Here is a 27443-nt window from a genome sequence, read left to right as displayed (position 1 = left end):
TCCTCTCTTCGTGGAAATGAACCTCCTTTTCAAATTCTGCGTATTTTAATGCTTTTAATTGGAGATTAAACTTTCTCCTATATTTGCGGCGCTTAATATAGGCTTACTTAATTTTCGCAGAACTCAAATTCTCTTTTTGGGCGTACTCAGTGTATCAAGCCCCCCCCCCCCTTCCAACTAATGTTAGGTTGATGGTGCAGAACTCATCACTCTTACTAGAGCATGACAAACTTCTGGCCTCCACTTCTGTACAGAAGTCCTCATGTGTAAATGTATATGCAAAATACTCGTTCAGTTTATTAGCAACCTGATCATGATCCAATATAAGTGGTCCAATCTGATTCATCTTCTTCCTTCTAGAGTTTATATAATTAAAGAAGTTTTTGCTGTTTTTCTTTGCATCCTTTGCCAACAATTTCTCATAATCCGCCTTCACTTGCCCAACTTCCCTGGTGACTTGATTAAACACTAGTGATGGTGCATACTCATAACTGGTGTTAAGAGTTATAACTCATATCTGCCATAGGCTTCTGTGTCACCTGTTAATTTATCCCACACATTTTCTTCTCTGCCGCGAGTCTCATTAATTCATCCAACATCGATTTAGGCCTAAACCTTGAACAGTATTTCTTAGCTGGTATGAAAAGCCTAGTGGCCTCCAAGATTAAGTCCCTGAAGGTAACATTATCAGTCGAACTCACTGTATAGAATTTAAATGCTGTCTGAGACCCCCGTAGTCACCTTTACGAAAGCAAAAGCCCTTCCCTTTACCCTTCGTGGTGATTTTATCTTTAAGTAAATCCCACATCAGCACACTGTGATCACTGCCACCTAGTGGTTCCTTTATCTGCAAATTCTTGATGCACGAACAATCAGTGCTGATAATTAGATCAAGAGTATTACTCCCTCTGGTTGCCCCTCGAACATGTTGCTGTAGAAACAATCATCCAATAAATCGACAAAACTCTCGCTAGTGTGTGGTTGACTAAACCACAAGTTCCAATCAATATTTGGAAAGTTAAAATCCCCATTATAAGACATTGTGATTTACCGGCCCACTATTTCACTCCAACTCCCATATTTGCTTTCCCAGTGCTTATGTCACACGAAACTGACTTAATATTGCACTGGATACTCATGTCAACTGGATGCACGTCCTTAGATTTTATGAGTTTCCTAACTGTCAGCATAACCTCTCCTCCCTTCCTATCCATCTATCATTTCCGTCCTCGTGCCTAGAGACGAGCACCAGGCAGAAGCTGCCCTTGTATTGGCTGCACCCAGATGACGAAGTGGTCTGACACTAACGCCACACACAACACTTTTTCAGGCCAGTTTCGTAGATGTCCTATGCCATCGCAGATGAACTAGGTGGAGATGGACTTTTGCCTAAGTTCCACCCTCGATACCAGGACACACGGACACAATGCACCAGGAGGTCACATGTAATGTGGCATCATATACAGTATATGTATAATGAGCAGGGGCGCGCCGTCCACATCTGCAATGCACACAGGCCAAAGGGAAAATTCGTTGAATTTTAGAATATTATTTTCTGATGTTTTTAATTAACGGGGCGCCGTATAAATTTTTTCACACTCCTGATAATGAGAATGTAAATATATACAAAATTGTATAAATCTTCTCTGTCAGTTTTGTATATAAATGAATGTACATATATAAAATTGTGCGTATAAATAAATGGAATGAAATGTCCTTTCTGTACAATCTATGCGGGTAGGACAGTGGTATCACCCCCCTTCCTCCCCACACCGGGTGGACAAGACCAGGTTTCAATCCCGTCGATGACACGAGGAAATTTAATTGGCTTTTCTCACTGCATGGCTGAGTTAGTCGGTCTCAGGCGTAAATAGCAAGGTTGTCCCCCCCCCCAAAAAAAACCTGTTTTTTATTCGTCAAACAAAACAGGCAAATCGACCAGAGAATCTACGCAATTTACTGAAACATTACATCAGTGGGTATATAAAAGAAATTCTAGGTGACTCTTTAATAAAATAATTTGATTTTGTCCTTTTTTTTCTCATTGTACTCCCTACTTTCAAACTCTGCATTCCTTATTTCCGTGTGGCACCACGTCTCTGATATGCCAACGATATCCACCTTTGATATCTTGACCAGCGCTTCAAATTCGTCGAATTTATTTACTATTCTCCTAGCATTGGTGTCCGTGCAAGTGCAACGTCCACTCATTTCCCCAAACTATACGGCGGGGCAATTCCACTCTCTTTGTAGATTGTTTAACGCCGGAATCCTGGTCATGTGATCGAAATCATTTGTTTTGAATTGCCCTAAGGAAACTACGATCGTGATATTCAGCGTACTGCGTTTGTATAAATGGTTTTCAATTTTGCCGCCGGATGATAAATGTATGTACTCTTCTGGGAGGGAAAACACAATGCAATCCTCGTTTTTGACCATTACGTCGGCCGTAGAAAATGAAAACAAAGTCGGAAAAGATGCGTCGTGGAAATGGGATTTGAATCGAGCAGCGATTATAACCACTGCGTTAGCGCTACGGCAAAGACGTGCGTTGACGTTTCGTATAAGAATTTAGTGCGCAAGTTGTTTGGCTTTTTTCTGCATCCTCATTTGGACGCTGAATTTTCAATATCCCCCACCTCTCTCTCATCAAAAATTGATCTATGCTGCTGAAGTTTCAATGTTGAAAACGTAGTGAAAATGTTTAAAATGGATAGCTGTACACAAAAATTTCTGCGAGGACGGATTGCTGATGCCCTCGGAAATATTTGGAAAGGTTCAACTGACCTTTGATTCTATTCTCAACCACTTTGACGGGACTTTTTACAGTATGGGAAATATGGTTCCGGTACAGCCCCCAAATGAAGTTAAATATTTACAATAACTAAATTTTTAATTTACTGTTAACGTATGGCAATCGTGATTATTTTGTTTAATTATTACTATCGCTTTTCTATAAAAATATAATTTTATGAATAATAATTTAAATAGCAATTTATAGTCTGTAATTAGTAATTTATAATTTAGTTATGAGTGTGTTGAGATAACTACTTTTTGAATTAATTATAATTAATATAGTTAATCCAAAATATTAATCAGTATTAGTATGGACTAATGATGCAAGAAAGCGGGCTTTTCTCTAACAAAAATAACAATAAAAAATAAAACAGAATGTATACTATTCCCATTCCCACAAGGTAACCATCCAGTTCTGCTTTGAACTCGACTCAGCCACATTCGCTGCTTCTTCCACGTTAGAAGGAAACTATTCAGTGTTCGACAAACCACTGCCCATAAGTGAATTTCATTAGATACAATTTTCGCTTATTCTCTAATTTTAAATACGATCACCCCTTGTCCGTGCCTCACCTACGAACAAGAACAGACCTTCCTCATTCATTTTACTCCAGCACTTTATACACCTCAACCAGATATCCCCTTAGATGTTTAATTGACAAACTTTTCAGTCCACACCCTATAGGCAGTTCTTCGTATGTGCATCGATTTCGCCGTTATTTTGAACCCTCTCCAGAAGTTCAATGTATTTCAAAGAATAATAATATTGCAGATGCAATCTAACTATCGCCTTGTATGGAGGAACGATGACATCCTTCTCCCTACCAGTAAAGGTCCATTAAATGACGGATAGGTAACCTTCCTAGCCACCTGTTTACACAGAAAATTATGTCAGATTGAATCGCAATACCCAGATCTTTTTTTCCCTTGGATCACTTTTAAGTCTCCCCCTCTTTATATGACTTCAGGATTTCTGTTTCCCAAATACATAACCTCGCATTTAAAAACAGTAAACTATAGTTTCCATTTTCGGACCGCATGTGCAAGCGATGCAAGTCTTTTTGAAGCATTATTGCCTTGGAGTTGCAAGCAAGCTCACAGCTTCCCTTGGTTATCCTGGTCAACATTAATAATGAAAATCAGAAATAGGAGGAAATCTCGCACTGAGCCCTGAAGGATCCTACTTGTTATTCTTGACCACTCTGAAGACTGAACTGACATTTACAACAACCATCTCTCTCCTATTTTTAGCCACCTTGTCATTCAAAGTAGGATTCTACCAGTAATTTCGGATTCAATCCAGTTTATGTAGCAGCCTTCGACAAGTGACTGTTTCGAAAGCTTTACCAAAGAAAAGATAGTTGATATTGAAGTATATTAAAACTGTTACCTGCATCCAACTGTTTAATGACTACATCGTAGTAATTTACTAGTTTGATCAGAAGTGATTCCCCTTAAATATACTGCGAAATATTTAAGATATCATTCTTGTTGAGATGGTCCTGAATCGCATCCTTAATCACTAACTCCATCTTCTTCACTACCGCAGTAGTCAAACTCGCTGTCCTATAGTTAACCAACTTCTCTTTGTTCATCTTTTTTGTACTGGGGAGATATTCGCTTCTCCAATTTAAGGTGATCTTCTCTGAGTCTAATGATACTGTCGCTGCCATTCCCAACAGTTGATGCACTCATCTACAGTCTTTTTAAGTATAGCTCAATATATAACCATTTTCGCCTGGAGCCTTGTTACCCTTAGGTTCAACAGCTTTTCTAATAAGCGTTTGGCCGAGATCACTAAATCACTTATTTTACAGCCATATAATTTCTTAACATTCCCCTAAAATTCAGCCTTTCTTTTGACTGTAAATATCGTTCAGAAATATCTGTTCAATTTATCTTCTATTTCTGCTGGGTTTTCTATGGACCTTTCATTGCAATCAATTAATTCACCTATTTTTTGTTATTTTTTTTTTTTTTTTTTTTTAGGAGCATTAGCAACTAAGGCCATATAGCTCCGGGGATGTGCGGTGGTCATTCCCTGACCTTTCCTCATCCACCGTATTTGGTGGTCACGGGCTCGAACCACGAGCTAATCAAGAAGCATGTGCTACGCACTGCTGCTCCTGCCCACCTGGCTACAGAGGCGCCGCATTCACATATAAAAATAAATCCGTATCACGTTAGCTCTTTTTAATATTGCTTCTTCCCCCTTCTTATTCCTTCGACGGCTTTGTTGCATCTCTTCTAATGATCACACAAATTGGAATCGTGATTGCAATTGTGGCATGCCTGTCTGTTATGCTCAATTAGAAACTCATTACCTCAGTTAATATTGTAATATAATTACGTCCGTGATTTTAGCTTCTCTTAATTTGTATTCCACAACTAGAACAGTTCGCAGAGTAGAACTCTGTTTCCTCGGCCTGAGATCCACTAACTCCAATTCCCGGTATTAGATCAGTGATATTGTTATATCACTGATCTAATACTGGACAACTCTTTCGCGATACAGGCATAATTAATCATTTAATTCAAAATAAATAACTGGTTATTGTTTACTGAATACTTACCATCTCATCTAGTCCAGTTCCTTTTTGATGTTCATCAACCGATATGTTGAGAAATGAATAACCGGAAGCTGCCATTTTATGGCGTGGGACCTCACTATCATACTGCACCGTGGATGGGAATCAGTAACCTATTTCTTTAAATTCGGGGATGACTAAGGAGTCATCAGGTAATGGACTTTGCTGTTTGGATTTAAATCTTTTCTTCCGAAGATCTGTTCTACATCTGTTGATGCTCTGGCGACTGCAGTGAAAGGAATTTCTTTTGTACATGGTTTGTCTTCTGATGAAAGATGACAATACGCATATTAAGACGTTACCTAAAAGAGGAAACAAGGTGTCATCATGCTGGTGCATGCATCTACCAATTTGGGTGGAAGGTGCTTCCCAGTCGATGCCTAGGAATGTTTCCTTTTCTTCGATAGTTGATATTCAAGTATAATATACATTATTCATAACCATTCGTTATGATTAATATATAATATTATTCATAACGAATAATATAATATACTATCCGTTTTATATTGGTACTACTTAAAGCGTTGCTACCTGTACTCAAAAATCAAACCATAATGGGCCTTGCAAATAGCATTTTTGGATCCACAGGAAGATCTAAGTATATCAGAACTGAAAAACGATGAAGTTGATGACTTCGGTGGCGGTTGAAAATTACCGAATAATGAAAATTAGGATATATGGTCAAACTGTGTAACGAGCACAATAATTTAATAATTGGGGAAAAAAAAAGGACTAAAGTTGTCGACAACAAACTTTAGTGACGTCTTCAGGATTCTTCTCGACCGAACTTCAACAGTAACCTTTTTTTTTTTTTTTTCAAATTGCCGTGTTCAGAAAACAGTGATTGTCACTAGAGAAAATGCTAGTCTACTAACAGTGATAAGTGGATTGAATAAGCTTTTATACAGATGGGCCGAGTTTCTTTATATTTAACTTCTGGGATCAATTCAGGGCATCTTAGGTCTTTAGTATTTGTATTGGTACTAGCCAAATAGCGCAGGGAAGTCACAGGCTTTTGAAGAACCAGCCACAAAAAAAATAAAAATAAAAAAATAAATAAATAAATAAATAAGAAACAACATTATGGACTTCCCTTCTCATGTAGGTCACTATCCAGTTGACCTTTGACTTTCTTCAAACTTTCGGCCTCAACTACCTGCGGCTTCCGTAGCCGAGTGGTCAGGAGCTTGAATGCAGTAGCACACACTCTTTGAGTAGACCGGGGTTCAAGCTCCTGACTGTTCAATACGGTCGATCTGCCAACCCACACTGGACAAGCGTGCCAGATTATGGTCCATTTTCCTCAGCATGAATTTTTGTTGAGGAGGCTTCCATCCTGCAGTGGGTGCACTTTACCTTTTTTTTTTTTTTTTTTTTCTTTACCTGCAGAAGCAAATAGTTGAAGCGTAATCAACGACTCGCTGGCTAAACTTCTCCTCCTGTAATTTGAATTTATGGCCCCTAGTTCTAGAATTATTTATTACAGTGAAAATTCCGCCTTCATTCATTTTGGTAACCCCTCGCAGAGCCCTATAAACCTCAATCAGGAACCCTCTGAGGCCTGGTTGCTAAGTTCTGTAACCCACATAATCGGAGTCTTTTCTCGAACGATCACCCTTTTGCCGCTCTCACCATACGAGTTTCCCGTCTTTGGACCCTTTCAAGAAGCTCAATGTCGTTTTTTTCAGGTAAGGTCTCCATAGTTGGACAACATGTTCCAAACGCGGTCTTACATTTGCTTTATACAGTGGAATTATGATCACCCTATCAACAAAAGACATCGTGTGATAAATCATCGATAGGACTATGGGCTTTTCTCACTATGAGCCTTTCTGACCGCCTGTTCACACTGCTCAGAAAACTTCATATCTGCCGTATCGCATCTTCCAGATCCCACTGACCGGTTCTTGAGCAGTCCGCTGGGTGGCCGGTAGTACGAGTTGATAGTAAATTGTGCTCCCCAACGTGATTTAAATTTAGTGATTAAATTTAGTTTGTTACTTGCTCTGATGAATATCATCGTATAGTGGACGCCAAAAGCTTTTCAACCATACGGGTTATGGAGGTACCGGACTTATAGCAGATAAGTAACTTTAATTTATATATGAACGATCTTACTAAAGCCGAATCGAACTGCTGCCATTATCTGACCGGCTGAAGGTCACTGCTGGGAAACGAATTAACATATGTAAAGCTAATTGCAACGGTCATGCTGCTTTTACTGCTTGTAGATTAAGCCTTGGTCGCACTACACTGCCTTCGGCAATAGTTTCCCGCCCGCGACCACCTGTTTTTACCCCATTTCATTGCGGCGCGCTTGCCCGACTTAAACGCTATTGTCCTCCCTCATACTCTACCAACTTGCATTAGACTGCCCCACCCCAAAAATCCCCAAACCTTCAACTATGAGTGACGCAGATATCGAGGTTATTGACCGGCAGCAGTCTGACAAGCCTATCCGCTCAAGAAATGAAGCGCCAGCTACAAATGAAGAGAAAACCAAATCTTTGAAATTAAAACTAAAGAAGAGGTATATAAGAAAATCTGCAACAGACTCGCAACCAGCAAAGGAAAATCCAGACACTGGAGAAAACGAATCGACAAGTGAATCCAACCACGAGGATAATAATACCCGAGCCTCTCCTTACTCAGAGTCCCCCACTATCAGGAACCCTTTTGGACCAAGTCTTTGCTATTAGAGGGACACTTGAATATTTGGGCAAGAAATCCAACAGAGTCACTGCTGCTATCCGCACTGACATTCTCACCATCTTCAGAAAAATGGAGACGGTAATCCTAATTCTCCATATTGAACATGAACGACTACAATCCAAACTGGAAGTTCTTTCGCAGGAAGGGAGAAATAAAATGCAACAACGCCCCCCCCCCAAACTTTGCAAAGGCGTTGAGGAATGGTGCGCCTGTTGCACCTAATAAATCTGACATTTCCCCGACCAAGAGGACAACGCGAAAGCCAGAATCGCACATCGTTTTGATTAAACCGATAGAGGATGCGCAGCTTGACACAAGTGAAGCCGTCAAAGAGACCCTGACAGCTAATGTAAAGGAGCAAATGAAGACTGTCAAGATTAGGAGTATCCGGAAGACTAGGCACCCAGGCGTGGTGATAAAACAGACACAAGGGAGGAGGCACAACCTATCCTTAACAATGCCAATATGGCCAAGTTTGGGCTAAGGGCAGAAGTTCCCAAGAAAAAAAGGGCCTTCAGTCGTAGTGTTTGACGTAGATCAGGGCGTCACCCCCAAAGAACTTGCAGAATAAATTTACAGTAAAAACCTCAGCCTGCACCTGCATGAAAACGCAGATGAAGATGACGTCACTCCAAAATACAAGACTAAATCAAAAACTCACTCTTACATAAACTGGGTAATCCATCTCCCTACTAGAGAATGGCAAATCCTAGGAACGCAGAGCCATATTTTCATTGGCTGGGGAAGCCACAGATTTAAAGAACATATTCCTGTCCCCAAATGCTATAAATGTCTTCGCTTTGGCAACACTTCGCACACATGCAACCAGCGAGAGTCGACATGTGGCCACTGTGCCCAAAAAGGGCATGGATACAGAGACGGCCCAGCAAAAGATCAACCACCAACCTGTGCCAACTGTAAGGCGGCCAAGGCACCCCACCAGCACTCAATCAGGGATGGAAACTGGCCAGTATACCTAAAAGCCTGTACCAAATGAGAATCAACTATCGATAGAGCCCCTTTAACCAATAACTACAAAGAAAAAAGAACTGTCCAACAAAATGCACAGAGAGCTATGGGAGGGGGGATAGCGGACCAGCTAACAGTAAAAATATAGGAAAATCAAATAGATGTGGTCTTACTTCAAGAACCCTATGTCCGGAGCGGTTGCAGTGTATCCTGCAACGTACAAGACAGTTTATTGCACAACAGAGAACCCTTGGACTGCAATAATAGTCAGAAATCCAGATATCACCACCACTAAGATAATGCCACTCTGTACTGCAAACAGTGCCTGCGCACAAATTATAACTCCGCTGGGCCCGCTCTTCTTGTTGTCCTTATATATCCATCCTGGAGAAGATATTTTCCCAGCAATCTCAACATCCAGACAGCTCTCCAACTTCTTTCGGGGGGGGGGGGGGGTTGCTGCTAGCCATGGATGCAAACTGCCGATCTGTGCTTTGGCACAGTCATACACCTGACAGGTCTGCTCATAGGAATGGTGCACGACTCAAAGATTTCTTCCTCAAAACAGGACTTCAAGTTGTAAACCGCACTGGTCATCTCCACACCTACAGCGGCCCCCTCAGAGAGAGCAACATTGACGTTACAGCGGCGACTCCAGATATTGCTGTCAAGCTCGCCAGATGGACTGTTCAAGAATCCTGGACTACGTCGGACCACAGAGCGATATCATTTCTCCCTGGTTCGTTCTCTGGAACGAACCCCTCCAGTCCCCAGAGATGTGATACGTTATAACGTCAAGAAGGCTGACTGGGAGCGCTTTCGAACTGAACTGTCAATGAGACTCCCTGAAATTATTCCACTCCCTGACACACTAACACCGGATGACTGTGTGAAAAGCATTACCGCTACTATCAGAAGCGTCTGCGACCTTTCCGTCCCACGCAAAAGGCCCTACAGGTATGCTGTCCCTTGGTGGAACGACCAGCTAGACGACCTAAGAAGACGGGTCCACCATGCTAGAAAAATGTTCCAGCGGGCAAGGGCGACGATCTCCCTCCAAGAGATTACGGCAGCCAGGAAAGCTTACCGCACAGTCAGGAATGAATATACTAAAGAAATTCGCAAAAATAAAAAGCAATCGTGGCAAACTCTTGTGTCTGCCTCCGAAATGAGAACCCCCTGGAGCATCGTTTTCAAAATTGTAACTAATAAATTACCATGTGGTGAGGTGCTTGATACAACACTAAAAATAGACGGTACTTCCACCTATACCTGGGAGGACACTATAAATAACATTCTTGATACCATTTACCCTGTTGAAGAGGCACCCCTGATGCAACAGCAACAAGAAATTATCAACCAGAATTTAAAATACCACACGGCGACGGTGGAGCCCCCGTTCACTGGTTTTGAAATGGACCTGGAAATTAACAAGATGAAAGATGGAAAAACACCAGGTGCAGACCTGCTGGAGGTAAGTTCTCAAAAAATTCGCTGAAGCCTGCCCAGCTATACTTCTAAGCCTATTGAATAAGTGCCTGGCAGAGGGCACCTTCCCAGCTTCATGGAAGACTGCAACCTTAAAACTAATTCTGAAAAACTCGGACCACATTGGGTTCTGTGGGTCACCACAGAATCCAGCCTCATATCGCCCGATTGCCTTACTCTCTGTGATGGCCAAACTACTGGAGCGTCTACTCTTGTTTCGACTTTCTGCCTGCTACGAGGAACACCAACTCTCCTCAGAAAAACAATATGGCTTTAAAACAGGCTGCAGCACTGAAGATGCTATCAACAATCTAATCGCCTAAGCATCGCACTCCGGTGTCAAGTACTCTCTTGCTATATTGGTGAACTTTGCTGGAGCTTTCGACCGCCTGTGGTGGCCCAGCGTTCTTCGGAGACTTCGGCAATCAAATGTTTCTATAAATATATATAACAGTATGAAGTCTTATCAAACCAACAGAAAAGTACGAGTTACTAACAAATATCAGACAGTTACCAGATTCATCCACTGGGGATGTCCGCAGGGCTCTGTGCTTGGCCCGTTACTCTGGTCTATTGTCTTGGGCGAGTTCTTGGACCTTGGGGGGGGGGGGCTGAGCCCTTGGCCTTTGCGGACGACCTTGTCCTGCTGGTGCGTGCGGACACTAGGTCGTCCTTGGAAATTATTGCAAATGCAGCGCTTGTATGCTCCAGAACTGGGCAACCTTGCATAACCTTACCAATCTCGGCAGAAAAAACAAAATCCATTCTCCTCAAGGGCAGACTACAAATTAGAAGACCACCTACGATGAAATTAAACTTCACTCCTATCCGACTGTACACAGAGGTTAAATACTTAGGTATTTACATTGACTCGGATCTTACTTTCAATAACCACCTGAAATATCTAGCCACCAAAATCCGGAAGTATGTCGCCATGATCAGGAGGGTGAGTAGAGCCGACTGGGGCCTGAAGCACAAAGCTCTGACCCTCATATACAAAGCAGTATATGTCCCGATAGCTTGCTACGGTGCCTCCACCTGGTACAGACAAGCTACACTACCAAAAAACAAACAAAAGCTGGATACAATTCAAAGGTTCATGCTGCTATCAATTAGTAGGGCGTGCGCGCTGTTAGCACCCCTGCCTTGCAAGTTCTAACAGGTTGTTAGCCACTCTACCTAGTAGTAGTCAGGCGAGTCCTACATTACCACTTTAGGAAACGAACACCAGCTGAAATAGTAAATCTCCAGCTGGATCTTGCAAATGATCCCAAGACAGAGAAGAGCAGAATCACCCAACACCTACAAGCGATATGGCAACAGAGTTGGGAAACCATGCAGAAAGGAGACATCACGAGGCGATTCCTCCCAACTATAAACCATACTCACCCAGAGCCCCCTCCCTGGTTCTCGCCTGGTCTGCAAATGACGTTTATTATCACTGAACACGGCCCATTCCGTCAGAAACTTACAGCTATGGGGGTTGAAAGAGACCTGCCCAGTGTGGAGAAGAAGAGTCCTGGGGGCATCTCATGTATGAGTGGCCTGCCTATGACAACAGTAGAATCAAATTTGTTACCACAATTTAAAGGAATCCACGTAACCAAGAGTCCTCGCTGCTGCTCGATGAAAACACATACAGGGCACTAACTGTGTATGCGCAGGGAATCTTCGCACTGAGGCGAGCCAAGATTGCTGAAATGAGAACAACATTGGATCATGCTGCCCAAGGCCTGAATCAGACTGGTGTGGGTTAGCTCCTTCTCTGCTACAAGACACTGCCCTGACAACTTGCTAATCCTTTAAGGGTAGGAACACCGCTGGCACCATTCTGGTGCGGGATACTGCTGCAAACCCCTTATAGGGTAGGATCAGCCAGCACTGTTCTGGTGCGGGATTGCTGGCACTCTGGAGAACTCCTGAGTGCGGGATACAGAGTCCACTGGCCTCTAGTAATCATGAAGGTGCACCACCTGTCCCGTGCTACTTTAACTCCCACTACCATATTTTCACATAACAAAGAGCGGACTGCTCCTCAACTTCAGTCCGTCCTCCTTTTCCCTCTTTCTGTTCCTTCTAACTCGTATCCCTGTTCTATGTTTTCTCCCCCCTCTTTTTTTTTTTCACTTGGCCTCTGTCAGGAAGCTCAGGCAACCCTGGCAAAGGCAAGCCAGAGTATAATGGGCAGCCTGGCTCAACTCCCAGTGGTGGTGGCGGGCAACGTGGGGCCCCACTGGGGATTCTGCGGCCAAGCAGCCAGAGACACAACAACAAAACAACACTACTTTGACAGAAACCGGACATTACACTTTTTCTGGCTTTTACAGAGATTCTGTACTTCTTCAAAAAGTACCATGGTGCAGATGTGGGAAAACCACAGGTGGCGCCTTTCACAGAACACTGTGTCACTATGATCGGTTCTTGGCTCACTTTTGTTTCTGATTTTCATAAGCGGCATCGACGAAGGGATAGAAGGCGTGATGTAAAAATTTGCAGACGACAAAGATTGGTAGACTAGTTAATGATTAGCACCAAGCGGCGCTCGTTCAGGATGACTTGAACAAGCTGCAAAAAATGGCCAGAAAAGTCGCATCTATTTTTTAAGGCAGCAAAATGCAAGGTCTTATACACTTGGAGAATAGCAACCCCAAAATAAATTGAATTAAAATAAATAGTTGAATTAAAAACAGTGGAAGAAGAAATGGATCTGGGAGTTATAATACGGACAGATGTGAAGTTTTCTGAGCAGCTTAAACAGGCAGCCAGGAAATCCCACAGTGTCCTATCGGTGATTTATCGAACATTATCACGTAGAGTAGGGAGGTCATAGTGCCCCTGTATAAAGCAATTGCAGACCACATTTGGAACACTGTTCAAGTATGAGACCTCATCTGAAATAAGAGTTGCCAATCTTTGGACACTTTAAGCTCATTGAGGTTCTTGAAAGTGTCCAAAGACGGGCAACTCGCATAGTGAGATAAGCAAAAGGGTATATGAGAGAAGATTTCGAATTCCAGAACTCGAGGGCATAAATTCAAATTACAGGGGTTTAGACCAGATTGTTAGACGCTTTCTTTTAGCCAGCGAGTTGTTGATTGCTGTAATAAGTTGCCTTCGCAGGTACTTAACACTGACAGTTTGAAGAAATTTAAAGATCAACCGGGTAGTTGCCTATATAAAGGGGGAAGTAAATGATTTGTATTTTCTTATCTACTTTTTTCTTCTTTTTTTTTCGGCCAGTGCAGATAAGGCTTTTGGCTTCCTAGCAGTCAATATACGGCTGTTACTATTACTGTACTATTAATGCCTGCAACTCCTCCACGTGGGCAATATGCTGTCGCCTGGTAGTGTCCCGGGCTTGAATGCCCAGGGGCAGAGTACATGGCACGGAGAAAGAAAGGCTTTCCAAAGGTCACGCAGCAACTGGCCCTAACAAGAAATAGAGGTACTCAAAGAACAGTACAAAGTGTAACATGTCAAGCGGCACCAGTGTTTCCCCTCACACACACAACTCCGCGTCGTAACTTTCAGATGCAATGAAAACTCTTTAAACGCCAGGTAGTGTGTGTGTGTGTGTGTGTCAGATTAGCGTTAGGTTATGTTGTTCATCTGGCCTCTTGGCCTAGGGCCCGTGGAATACCACGTCCCCTAGTTATCGTGGATGGCCGAGCGAAGGCGGACTAAGTCAGTAAGGAGTGAAAGCTGTGGCGAGGAGAGCCCTGGCGTAGCCCGTGCTTGCCAAGGAGGTCCCAATAAAATAATAAAAGAAGTAATACTTTTATTGGAAAGGAAAGGGGGGGTGACAGTCTTAGAGTGGAGTATAGTTGAAGGCAAAGACATTGGTTGATAGAGATTTCCATTAGATGAAGTATAGGGGATAGGAGAGCACCCCTGCGAGAGGACTGGTAAAGGAAGATTGAAGTGTATGTGGTGGTAGCATCCACCAGCCGAGGTACTTGATTAGGATAGGGAGAATATAAATGCGTAGGGACAGGGCTCCTTATGAGGTACTTGCCGTCAGCTGTAGCAATCCAAGTAATCCTACACTGGTGCAGACCAGCTGCAGCAATATCAGCATCCCACGCCAAGCTGCCTTCGAAGAGGAATCGCCACGATGCCTGCAGTTGATCACGGCCAAGAGCAGCAAGAGGGGGACCAAGATATAGGGCACTCCTGCAGCAGAATAAATGGGGTAACCACACAACCACCGTCGTACAGTATATACACACACAAAACGTTAACACTCATAGGCACACACACACACACACACCATTCCCACTGAACATGTTAACATACATGGACACACACTCATCATTCACGTACACTACACGCAGCACATTTTAATTTTTTCACACAACCAGAGCCACACACTTAATTAGCCACTTTCATCCTTATTCTCTCTCTCTTTCTCTATCTCTCGTGCGATGATGCATTCTTTCATATCTTCAATCCATCCTAAGGGTTCCATTCAGCCCTGTATGGTTCGCAGACAATGCCAAGGGTTCATCTAAATTGGGTGCCGGTCCTCACATTGTGGAGAGCCAGTATCAATTCGAAGTAAGGCGGGGAGCAGGTCACGTTACATTAGTCGCACTGGCGCATAGTGTCGGTGGCGATAGGATGTTTTAGTCTGTAATTAAGATCTCTACATATTATTTCGAGGTCTTTCGAGTGGACACCAAGAAGAACCCATAAGGTGTTAGAGAGACCAATTGCTAATAAAATCACCCCGCTGCGGGGAGCTACAAGCTCATCCTCTCTTCAATACGGTTTTAGGCAAGGGCTTGGATGCGAAGACGCCTTATTAGAACCGCATTGATAGCTCCACTTCCAAGTACGTTATGGCGATCCTTATCGACCTTGAGGGCGCTTTTGATACCTTATGGGAGTGGTCCCCAAAGTGGGATACGCGAGGTCATCCACGCGGTGCGCGAGATAATACTCAATAAAATCGTGAGGGCTGTTTTCCACACCGATATATAATCTAGATATAATACATTTTATCTAGATAAATGCAACCGTGTAAATTATTTATAAATAAAACATTTATTAATTATTTATTTATTATAAAACATTATTTATAAATAGTATTGCATTAAATTTACTACACTTGTTACCTTGATGATTTCTTATCATTTTGTACTTGAACTTCAATTTAATTTTGTTTTGTATTTTTTTTATTTGTGATCTTTTAAAATTATTTTTGATTTTAGATATTATATCTAAAATCAAAAATAATTGCCTTCCGTGTAAATGATTTATAAATAAAAAATATATTAAATTTATATATTTAATTTTTTTTTTTTTTTCCGGGGTGCGCGCTAGTCCTTTTAAGTAAATTAAGGGTGCGCGACCAAAAAAGTTTGGTGACCACTCATTATGAGGGCATCATTTTTCACAAGAAAAATATTTACACCGACTCCCTCAGTGCTGTCTCTGCCATAAAGAAGTTCTCATATTCTCATCTTATCTTGAAACAGATTCATTCCCAGCTATTCTGTTGCAGTGTGTCCAATCAATCGATCAGTTTCTGCTGGATCCCTGGCCATTCTGGCATTCCTGGAAATGAAAGTGCCGACTTTGCCGCTAAACATCCTCAACCCTCTTTCTCACAACACCTGAGGGTGTTGTGAGAAAGAGGGTTGAGGTTCCTTACAGCGACTATAAGTCTGTCATTCGTAAAGCGTGCTACGATAAATGGTCACAGATCTGGAAAGGTAACATCAACAATAAACTTGACCAGATAAAAGAAGATCAAAAGCTGGGGCTCTCTAGCTTCCTTCCGACGAAACAGACGAGAAGTGGTATTGGCAAAGCTCAGAATTGGACACACTAACCATACCCATCTCTTCCTGCTGGTGGGAGAAAACCCACCTCAGTGTTCATCCTGTCAGACGCAACTTATGGTTCGTCATTTTCTGGTTGAGTGTCCCTTATATTCAACCGTTTGATCAAACACTTTCCGGTCACTCTTAACGTTGAACAGCTCATCTAATTTGTCTCATATATTAGGAAATGAAGCCGATATACAAGAACTTTTCATGTATTTAAAACATATTGGCCTGTACAGGAGATAACTTAACATCTCTAACGATATGTTGCCTATAAATAGACTGAACAGACACAATTTGGCCTCAGTAGCCCTTATGTCGTTAATCCCAATAACAACAACAACAATAAATATATTTCTTGGCTATGTCAGTGGATTTTGAAGTCGTCTTTGATGCCCTTTGGTGGCCCAGCGTTCTCAGAAGTCTACACTTGGCAAATGTGCTTCTCAACTTACGAGAGTGGTTCAATAAAGAATCGCCCTCACCTACTTCCACATATCGCAGAGTCATGATATTTTGTGTGTAGCATCAAACAATATTGTAGCATCATCATACTAAAGGTGTAAAATTTCATCCCTGTGTCTTAATTTGTTTTTCTCTTACAGAGCTGAATGTGTGACGAAGTAGCATCATGGACAAAGTTGAAGCCAGAGCTGTAATCTGGTATCTGTTCTTGAAGGGGAAATCTCCTAAAGAAATCCACGAGAAATCCAGATGACTGCTGTACATAAGGATGACGCTCCATCCTATGGCATTGTGAAGCACTGCATAGACAGTTTAGGTGTGGTCGGACATCGGTAGAATCTGAACCATTCCAGGTCGTTCCCATTCAGCTATTGATGACAGCACGATCAGAAAATTGGAGTCGTTAATCACGGAAGATCGCCGGATATCTGTGCGTGAATTGTCCCAGGAGGTGAAGATTAGTGTGGGCTCTGTTGAAACAGAGCTTCGTGACCAACTCCACTTACGGAAATTGAGTGCAAGATGGATTCCCAGATTATCGACTAGTTTCCAGAAAGCTGATCGACAATAGAAATCTCAAGAGTTGTTAGCCCTGTGCCAAAAAAACGAGGAAGACTTTCTCTCGCCTAATCACTCAGGATGAAAGTTGGATACACCATTTCGACCCTGAGAGTAAAAAGCAGTCCATGAAAATGGCGACATCATGGTTCCCCAGCCCCCAAGTCCAAGCGTCAGCAGGAAAGGTCTAGCTGACAGTGTTTTGGGATGAAAAAGGAGTAATAATGACTTATTACCTGCTGAAAGGCAGAACAATTACAGGTGCTATTATGCCAACTTACTCACAAAATTACTGGAGAAAATCAAAACATGTAGGCGTGACATGCTGTCCAAAGGTTTGAGAATGCTTCGAGACAATGCCCCAGTTCACAATTCTGAAATTCAACAACACAAGCGGCCACTTGTAGATATGAAATACTGTCCCATCCCGCCTACTCATCCGATCTTACACCATCGGACTTCTTGTTTCCTTCCCTCAAATCATTTCTTCAGGGGACCCACTTCCTTGACGACGAGACACTCTTTCTGCAACAGAGTCATGGTTCAAAGACAAACCTCACCACTTCTACAAAAACGGTATCCGTATCCTCATCTTTATTGAACCACCCTCGTATACCACATTACTGTGGATTACTTCGGCAATAGACTTACGTAATCCTGAATTCCAAGCAATCACGCACACTGTGACTAAGGGGTGCCTCCAAGGCTCAGTCTGGGTCCCTTCTTTTTGGAACTTAGTACTGGATGAACTTCACACTAACACAAGCTTAGATCCCATATGATAAAGTTACCTTTGCAGAGGACATTATTCTGCTTATACCACTAACACTAGAGCAGTTATGGAAGAAAGAACCAACCTTGCTTTGCAATCACTACTGAAATGGGCCAGTGTTCACGAACGCACGATCTCTGTAGAAAAACTAATATATTCTGATCAAAGGGACCCTGCACACCACGAGATTTCCTGTGATCATATACTACATGGCACTTCAATCAAACTAAGCTGAAGTATTTTGAATATTTGACAATGAACCGTTATTTTATTTCACCTCACTTATTTGGCTAAAGAGATCAGAAATTAAGTAGCCATGATAGCCCGTATCAGTCACTCAGACTGGGGCCTTAAAAGAAAACCCTGTCTTACATATACTGTATAAAGTCCTTCTACTTGTAATAACCTAGGGTGCTGGCATCTGGTTCCTCCAGAGCAGCCACAGTTAAGAGCAAGAAAAAAATACACAGTATTCATAGAATTATACTCTTAACAATAACCGAGTATGCTGCACCATGAGCACCCCTACTCTGCAAGTACTGGCTGGATCTAGAGATTATTAAACGCGAATTACACTACCAGAAATATCTGGTAGTTTACTATGTCACATCCATGGTTTGGATGTGACATAATAAACTATGTCACATCCAAATGTGACATAGTAAAAATAAATAAATAATAATAAAACAAAATAATAAATAAATAAAAAAATAGAAAAAAAACAAAAAATAAATAAATTACAATAAATAATAACAATAAAATAAAATAATAAATAAATAAAATGAAATAAAAAACCGTATAAGGTGAGAGAGGGAGGAGCTGGCTGGTCTAGGGTACCCAGCTCAGAGTAGAACGCAGGGGGGTCTTATTCCGTCTATCTTGACTTGAGGGGGCCGCCGAAGATCCAGTTTAGTTTTAAAGATCATCATATTTGTCTTGTGAGGATTGATGTGCAGTTTGTTAGTCTTAGCCCAGTGGGTAAGGTTAGTTAAAACTATGTTAGCAGTATCTTCCAGAGCAAGTCTTGAGTGTCCAGAGAGACAACAATGGTAAGATCATAAGCAAATGAAATGACCTTGGTGCGTTCAAATGATCTGCTCAGCCAATCTTGTAAGACTACGTTCCAGATCAGGGGTCTTAGGACAGATCCTTGGAGGCATCCCCCGAAAGATTGGTCTGGCTGGTGACGTGCCGATGCTTTGTTTTGACCATAACTGACCTTTCAGAAAAGTAGTTTCTGGTCAGCCATTACAGTTGTGAGGAACAGTTGGCCGATTGAAGACGTTCCAGTGCACTCTCCCACCAAACTTTGTCGAATCTCCCCCCCCTCAAAGTCAACACAAACAGCAAGCTCATACTTTGACTTAGATGTTTCTAGATGAAGAATCAGGTCGAAGAGGGCATATCTTCGCAGAAGCGATTAGGCGTGAAACCGTATTGTGCTGGGGAAATAAGATCCTTCGATTGGAATAGGTTAACAATCCTCAGGGCCATGAGGGGTTCCAGGATGTTGCCTAGTTTGGCTAAAAGTGCAATCTTGGAAGCCACGAGTGAATTTCAGATTAGTTTAGCTCCAGATTCGGTAAGAATAACATCGGCCTGAAACTGAGCGATTTATTATTTTTCTCATATTTTTTACGGTAAAATGTGAACAAAAAGAAAACGCGTACTTTTAACATTGCAAAAAAAACAAAAGCGGAAATTATTAATAGAATTGGAGAAGGTGAAATTTCTCAATAGAGTTTAATGTGGGGACTTCAACAATTTACAACATCAAGAAAAATTCAATGCTATAACAGAATTTGTGTCGATTATGGATAACGAAGGAGGATCTAGCAGGGAGAAGTCGAAAACCTGAAAATGTCGCTTTAGAGAGTGCACTTTATTTGTGGTTTCTTCAGAAGAGAAGTTTAGGTGAACCAGTGCCTGGCCCAACGTTGTGTGAAAAAGCATTGGGTCTTAATCGAAAATGAAGAGGTAATGAAGATTTTAAGGCAAGCGCAGGTTGGCTGAAAAACTTTAAACCGAGACACGGTACACGTGAACTAGACATTCATGGCGAGAAACTTTCTGCAGACGAATCGGCAGCGGTGTCCTTTGAAAAGGAAGTTTGCTTCAGTTACAGCAAATTACGAGAAAGAGAATATTATGGCTTATTATGGAAAGCATTACCGAAGAAAACCCTAGCCACTAAAAAAAAAGTCCCGCGCCAAGTTTTAAGATGAGAAAATAGCGAGTTACAATCGCTATGAGTGCAAATGCCACTGGGACGCACAGATTGCCCGTGCTCGTAATCGGTAAGTGGGGAAAAACCGAGAGCATTTGTCCCGCTTTGTATAAAAATCATAAAAATGCCTCGATGGATGTTTCTGTTTTCCGAAACTTTTTTACAATTTTTTATTTAATTAATCTTAATTATTTAATTTAATCGTAAGGTAAGATTAAATAAATGTAATCTTACCTTACCAATTAAATTAAATTAAATTTTACCTTAAGTTCGATTATCCGGAAGAGGTCTGACATCAGTTATTCCCGATAATTAACGCTCTACTGTAATTCTTAACAGAAGGTTTCCCTTTGCGGGGGTCCTTTGTTTTAGTGCGCGTTTTACTATGGATATGGCGACTCTTTTGAACTCTCTTCTTAATAGCCTATTTATTATTCTCTTTTTTATTTGGTTAAATTAAAAACAGCAATTTAAATTCAAAATGAGGACACAGATCAGATTCTCTACAAGAGAAAATCACAATCGTTTAGCATTTGCCCGATTTTACGAATATTAGCGGGTCTCGATCACACAAGTTGTGTCCAACATGTTTAATGAAAACTGCTGTCCAAGTGCTCTTTTGTTTAATTGTTTTGCCGCGTAGACTTATATTAGATAATTGCAATCATTATAAAATGTTGACCTACTTGCCAATTAAGCCATATCTAGACAACTGCCCATTTGTTATTTAAGTGCTTCACATCTTACCTGCTTCATTCTTCTCCACTTGGCTCGTCTATTCTGAAACCATGTCTTCACCTGAAAAGGAAAATTAAAAAGATTCATCTAATGTCGCCTATTATTTTACTTCTTACTAACACAATAGTTTCATTATTTTGGCAACTTTTAAGGGATTCATCCAAATAGATAATTTCATAAAATGCCAATGTTATTCGAAACTTTATCGAAACGTCAGAGTTCTCCTCGATATTATTAATGTAGCTCTTTCCATGTAAGGCAAAGCCACAACTTCATTAGTTGTAATTTCTCGTTTATATCTGAATTTGTATAACATACATAGTAATACGGGCCACGTTGGTTCACACGCACTCAACATCAAGAACATTGTAGGTTTTCCTAATTGACAAACACATCTCGTTTACGTTGACTCCAATAATATGCGGAATTGGGAATTGATTTTAGAAACGCCAAGTTAGACTCTAATGGCTTGTTTATAAATTCTTTTGATTCCAATATAGAACGAGTAATGTTAGCTGTTATTCCTACTGATTTAAATTCAATTTTGCAAATTTTCTGCAGCACGCATTCGCATAATTTTCATTGTCATATATAGCAAATGTTGGAGAGTTAATCCACGAATTTCACTCGATGATGGTATCGAGTGAAATAAAGGAAGTAATTTTCAATCCATTTTTAAATTTTCGTGCATGTCCCAAATATATAGCTGGAAAAGAAAGCTCTGCATGTATTTGAAATATGAAACTTGTTGGAGATGATTTCTGACCCGGTGCTATACATAAATTTATCTTCAGACCATAATAATGTTTGTGATTGAATTATCAATAATTCATCATCATTATTGACAGGTTCCACAATTTCATCTGAATGTTCCTGTTCACTATCATCATTTGTCCCCAAGAAATTGTCACTCTCTTTTATGCCGTAGAATTTATACAAAGGTGAATTTATCAAATACCGTAACCATATTTTCACTATTTCATTCTGCACACATCCTTTTTGATAAGTTTTTCATATCAAAAGACAGTTTTCATATGAACAGCGTGGGATATATGCTCCCTAAAGCCCATCCATGTGTCGAGCACTTTTCAATTATGTAAGAAAATTTATTGATTGTAGATAAGATGATTTATGTACGAGTCTTCGTTTCATATGTACATTAATGGCATTAGTCGTCATTTAATTCTCTAGGTAATTGATGAACCATCGTATTTACGTTAACTGGTACATTTATTAATATAAATGTACCAGTTATGATCCCATATTATCCATGTTCATAACTTAAACGACGAATTTGCATAAAGGGTAATCGTGGTGATATCAAACGCTCTGTTACAACATCTAGTGGAAGAAAATGAGGAGGAAATGTTGGATATATAAATCCATTTGACGTGGCCATAGTTGGTATCTGTCCCTCTTTTAATGAAGTATGACCTGTATTACACGTCATGAAAGTACTCACTTCTTGTAAATGAAATTCATTTTGAAGTAATTCATATGAAGTTGTTGGAAATGGTTTCAAATCTAATTGAAACCATAAACGATCACAAACATTACAACTAAATCCAAATGGGTTTTTGTACACTGGTTTTTCAAACTCACTGTCAGCTCGTTTAGACGCTATAGGGATGTAATCAGGAATCTTATTATTAACCATTTATAAGTTCGCTTTTTTTCGTTCACGATATTCCCTCATTCGTTCTGCTGGAGATTTAAATTCCTGATAAGTATCAGGCATAGTAGAACTCTGTGGTTGAATTTCATTATGATTCGGAATAGCTTGAATTTCTAATTTCTTTTTCTTCCGTTCACGATATTCTTTCATTATTTCAGCTCGACTTTTTTTTTGGGTGCAGTTTGAGAACTCTCAGGCATAACGAAACACTCGTTGAATTTCATCTGGATTCACATTTCTGTCCAACTTCCCTTTCTTTCTTTCACGATATTCCTTCGAACGCTGGGCTGTAGATTTTGGCACAGTCACCCACATATTAATTATTATGCTGATATTTATTATTATTGCTCTTATATTATTTCGGCCTGATTGGGGGTCCCACCTCGTGACGGGTATTGCTACCAAGTACACAGGATGGTTATGTCTGGTATTACTGTTGGTCGAGGAACTCTCTGACTATCCTACAGGTGTTCAAGGATTGTGACTTTCTTGAGTTACTTGTAGGTGTTCGCTGGGCGACCTATTGCTGTTATTTAGTGTCTTTGGCGCCATACCTGTGGTTGACACGATGATCGGGATGGTCGTTACTCGTTGAATATGCCACATCTCTTTGATCTCTTATCTTAGGTTCGTGTACTTCCTGATTTCTTCCCCATGCGTTTTCTGCAGGTTTCCAATGTTGGGTACCGTTATGTCAATCAGATAGGCAGCCTTTTCCTTCTTGTTCAGGCGCCTCCGTAGCCAGGTGGGAAGGAGCAGCAGTGCGTAGCACACGCTTCTTGATTAGCCCGGGGTTCGAGCCCGTCACCACCAAATACGGAGGATGCGGAAAGGTCAGGGAATGACCACCGCATATTCCCGGAGCAATATGGTCTTAGTTGCCTAATGCTCCTAAAAACCAAACAACCTTCTTGTCCACAAGGGTTATGTCCAGTCTGTTGTGCGAGACTGACTGTCTTATCCGTTATTATGGGGCGGTCCCAGTACAGCTTGTGGGTTGAGGTCTCTAGTACCGCCTGGGGTTCGTACTTTTAGTAAGGTACATTTTCTTCGATCAACTGGTATTTCCTTGCTACCTTCTGATATATTATCCTGGCTACCTGGTCGTGTCCATGAGTGTACTCAGTCTGGGTGATCACTTTGCATCCCCCTGTGATATGTTGGATCGTTTCTGAGGCCAGATGGCATCGTCGACATATGTCATCAAACGCTCTGGGCTCCTTGGTTTGGCGATGTATTTTCTATGTTTCCTGGCGTTGATTATCTGGTCTTGGATGGCGAGCATGAATCCTTCAGTCTCGGGGAAGAGCGTCCCGCTCGTGTGCCATGCATTGGAAGCAATTTTATCTATGTGATCTTGATGGAGATCATTATAGTGTCTGCCATAGAGTGTCTTCTCTGCCCATCTTTCTAACTTCGTTTGTTGGGGGAGGACTCCTCGCTTAGGTTGAGTGGGGTATTCCGCTTGTCTACCTTCCTTATGGCTTGATGGAGTGCTGCTGTGTGTTTCTGGAAGTAATCCTTCAATTATTATATTATTTCTCCCTGATTGGGGGATTCCACTCCGTGACGGGTACTGCTACCAAGTACACAGGGTGGTTGCAACGTCTGGAGTTACTGTTGGTCCAGGAACTCTCTCTATCCTACAGGTGTTCAGGATTGCTACTTTCTGGAGTTCCTTGTAGATGTTCTCTGGGAGACCTATTGTTGCTAGGCTGCTATGTAGAGTCTTTGGCACCCCGGTAGTTGACACGATGATTGGGATGGTTGATACTTCTTGTATATGTCACATCTCCTTGATCTCATGTCTCAGGTTCGTGTACTTCTTAATTTTCTCCTCATGGGTTTTCTGGCCATTGCTAGTGTTGGGCACCGCTATGTCAATCAGGTAGGTATCCTTTTCCTTCTTGTCCACAAGGATTATTATTAGTTTATTTAGCAAACATCCCTTTACAGAAATTATCTAGGAGGGTGGCTCATACATACAACTAAACTTATTAGATAGTAACATAGAATAAAATATCAGAAAATGCATAAAATAAATAAATATAGAGGAAAAATTATATAGATACAGAAATCATACATTCATAGAAAAATTACAAAACATTATACATACGTAGAAAAATGATAACCTCATTTACACTATTAAATGATTCTGATAGTCATTCTGTTGAACAAAGAAGAATACCCTCAGTCCTAAAAGAGTCTTTTGAAGACACTATACATCGTTCATTTCAGATTTTTATGAGTTCGAGGGCACTTGAAGTCTTTCTTGAATTACGTTCTTCATCAGATTTGTAGTTTCGTATACAGATCCGCTGCAATGAGCTTCCTGTAAGTTTTCTCACGGCAGTACCTGTCTGGGTCTATTTTGAAGTCTCTAAAGAGCTCCAGAGTATTGGCAGAAAACCTCCGCTTTAATTCGTCCGTGTTATGGAGAGCGCTTCGGAGACTATGAGGGTTGTGGAGGCGGGCTCCAGGGTGGGGCTTGACCACAAGATTTTCAATTTGAGGGACATCTAAACTCCCAGTCAGAAGTTGTGCTAGAGTGCAGATGTTACGTATTGTGATCATCTGAATCCACAGAGCTGTGTTCAAGTTTGCGTACAGTATGGATTTCGAAATTGTGAAGGGCTTCCCGGCAATCCTATTCAACCACCGAAGCAACCAGTATTCCAGGCTGAGAAATTTCCTGATATAAGTATTTGGAGCAGAGGACCAAATTGTCGAAGCATATAAGGATACAGGAACGATACATCTTGGGATATATTGGGTCACTAGCTGCTGGTTTCGAATCCCAGTTATTTCCTGTCTTACAGCCCATATGGCAGCGAGAGTTTTTGTTCTAGTGTTCTGAAAGTGCCTTTGGATGGTAGGGCCCTCGTCTCACTTCACTCCTAGGTCGGTGTATGAGTTGACTTTCTTAATCTGTGATAATTTTATTTTTTATCTTCTTATTAGTTATTGTCAGTTGTGCTGACTTGTCTGAGTTTAGCCACAAACCGATTTTGCGTAGGTATGTCTCCAGTTCATACAGCTTAGCGTTGGCATTGAAATTGACGTCGGACACCTGAGATCCTTCGTTAGAAACAACAAAATACTTAATATAATCGGCGTAGGAAATAAAATTCTGATTCCCCGCCAGAAAAGGCTCCAGGGCGGCAGCAAACAGCAAAGCTGATAAAACACTTCCCTTAGGGATGCTCCAAGTGGCCATATTCTGCACGGAATTCTTGGTGTTGTACAATGAGGTGCCTTGACTTCAAAATGGTCTTGATGATCTGTAATAGTTTGCCCTCAATGTAGAAATAAACTTTCAATATATTTTCAAGCGCAAGTAACGAAACATTATCGAAAGCTGCCTTTATGTCAAGGAATATGATGTCAATTTGGGCTTTTTCATTTAATGCGTGCTGCATTCTGAAGAGAGTCTCCAACATTAGTAGTAGTGGATCGTCTCGGTACTACGGTATGGAGATGGGGGTGGCCAGTGCGCAAAACACTGTTGGGTTAAAGCAGGAAGGGTGGCTTTTTCAAAAAAGTTTTAAAAGAGAACAACTGATTGATATCGAAAGTCTGAAGAAGCTTTAGGGTTCTTCTTTTTTGGCACCGGCCGCATAAAGTAGTGATTCCATCTCTGGGGAGAACCCCATCTTTCAGGATATTTTGGAAAATGTGCAACAGCACATCAACAATACAGGCACTGCATATTTTTAAAATAAAGATAGGAAACCCGTCGGGGCCGAGCGTAGATTTGTTAAGCATCCTTGCTTAACATGAATGGCATTGATGAGATCTTCTCTAGTGACTGTGGATAAAGCATTCCCGCAAACGCCTCCTCTCGTTAAAATATGTTGTGCCATATCCTCCAGCTGATATCCTTAGACATATTTTGCTTTACCTTCAACTGGCTGCCTTTCAAAGCGCTCCTTAGTCCAGTGTCCGAATGTGGTTTCTTCCATTTAAAATTTAGAGGCCTTTTTGCTAACGATTCTTTTCGAATGTCGAAGCTTTCTAATAACCTCTTCATAGTGTGAATGTCGTTTCTTTTTGAAGAAAATGGCTCTTTTTTTTTTTTTTTTCTCTCTTGTAGTCCATGAGGTCTTCATTCAATCCGGAATTTTTTCATTTCCTATAAGCTTTTTTGCTTGGCCACAAACGGCTGTTTTAAATACTCGTTGAACCACGGTTTAGTTTTGTCGGTGACCCTTACCTCTTTTGAGGCACCCGGGTCAGCAATAAACAGGAGCTCTTTCTCTATCAAGTTTGCAGCTTCTTCCACCGGTTTATTGTATAGAGCATTCCAGTGTAGGTCTTGAGATGTTTTAAAACAATCTCAGGTCTAATGAACTTAAGGGAGTATATCTTCTTGGTTTGACGAGTTTGCTCATCGTTGCGCTATTTGTTAGTTATTTGGTTTTTTTTAGGAGCATTAGCAACTAAGGGCATATTGCTCCGGGAATATGCGGTGGTCATTTCCTGACCTTTCCGCATCCTCCGTATTTGGTGGTGACGGGCTCGAACCCCGGTCTAATCAAGAAGCGTGTGCTACGCACTGCTGCTCCTTCCCGCCTGGCTACGGAGGCGCCCTCGATGCGCTGCTCACCTGCGGTGTAACATGGTA

The 27443-nt window shown here is 41.4% G+C and overlaps 1 protein-coding gene across 2 annotated transcripts in view; it reads right to left on the bottom strand.

Annotated features, from left to right (window-relative positions):
• Positions 1-27443, bottom strand: part of LOC150078535 (uncharacterized) — a 135292-nt gene that overhangs the window by 23100 nt on the left and 84749 nt on the right. Inside the window, exons 4-5 of one of the 2 annotated variants that reach the window (XM_090384647.1) lie at positions 21154-21204; positions 5572-5686 (exon numbers count right to left, since the gene is read on the bottom strand). In XM_090384647.1, the coding sequence (XP_090240773.1) occupies positions 5675-5686; positions 21154-21204 (63 nt within the window). In that variant the 3' untranslated portion in view covers positions 5572-5674. Of the gene's footprint in view, positions 1-5571; positions 5687-21153; positions 21205-27443 lie in introns of those variants that run through there. The other variant, XM_090384646.1, reaches the window with a different exon arrangement.

This window comes from Mastigoproctus giganteus, chromosome 11, assembly GCF_048544385.1.
Source record: "Mastigoproctus giganteus isolate SK-2022 chromosome 11, ASM4854438v1, whole genome shotgun sequence".
Classification (NCBI taxonomy): domain Eukaryota; kingdom Metazoa; phylum Arthropoda; class Arachnida; order Uropygi; family Thelyphonidae; genus Mastigoproctus; species Mastigoproctus giganteus.
The sequence above is the reverse complement of the archived record's forward strand: the minus strand, read 5'-3'. Positions and strand labels throughout refer to the sequence as shown.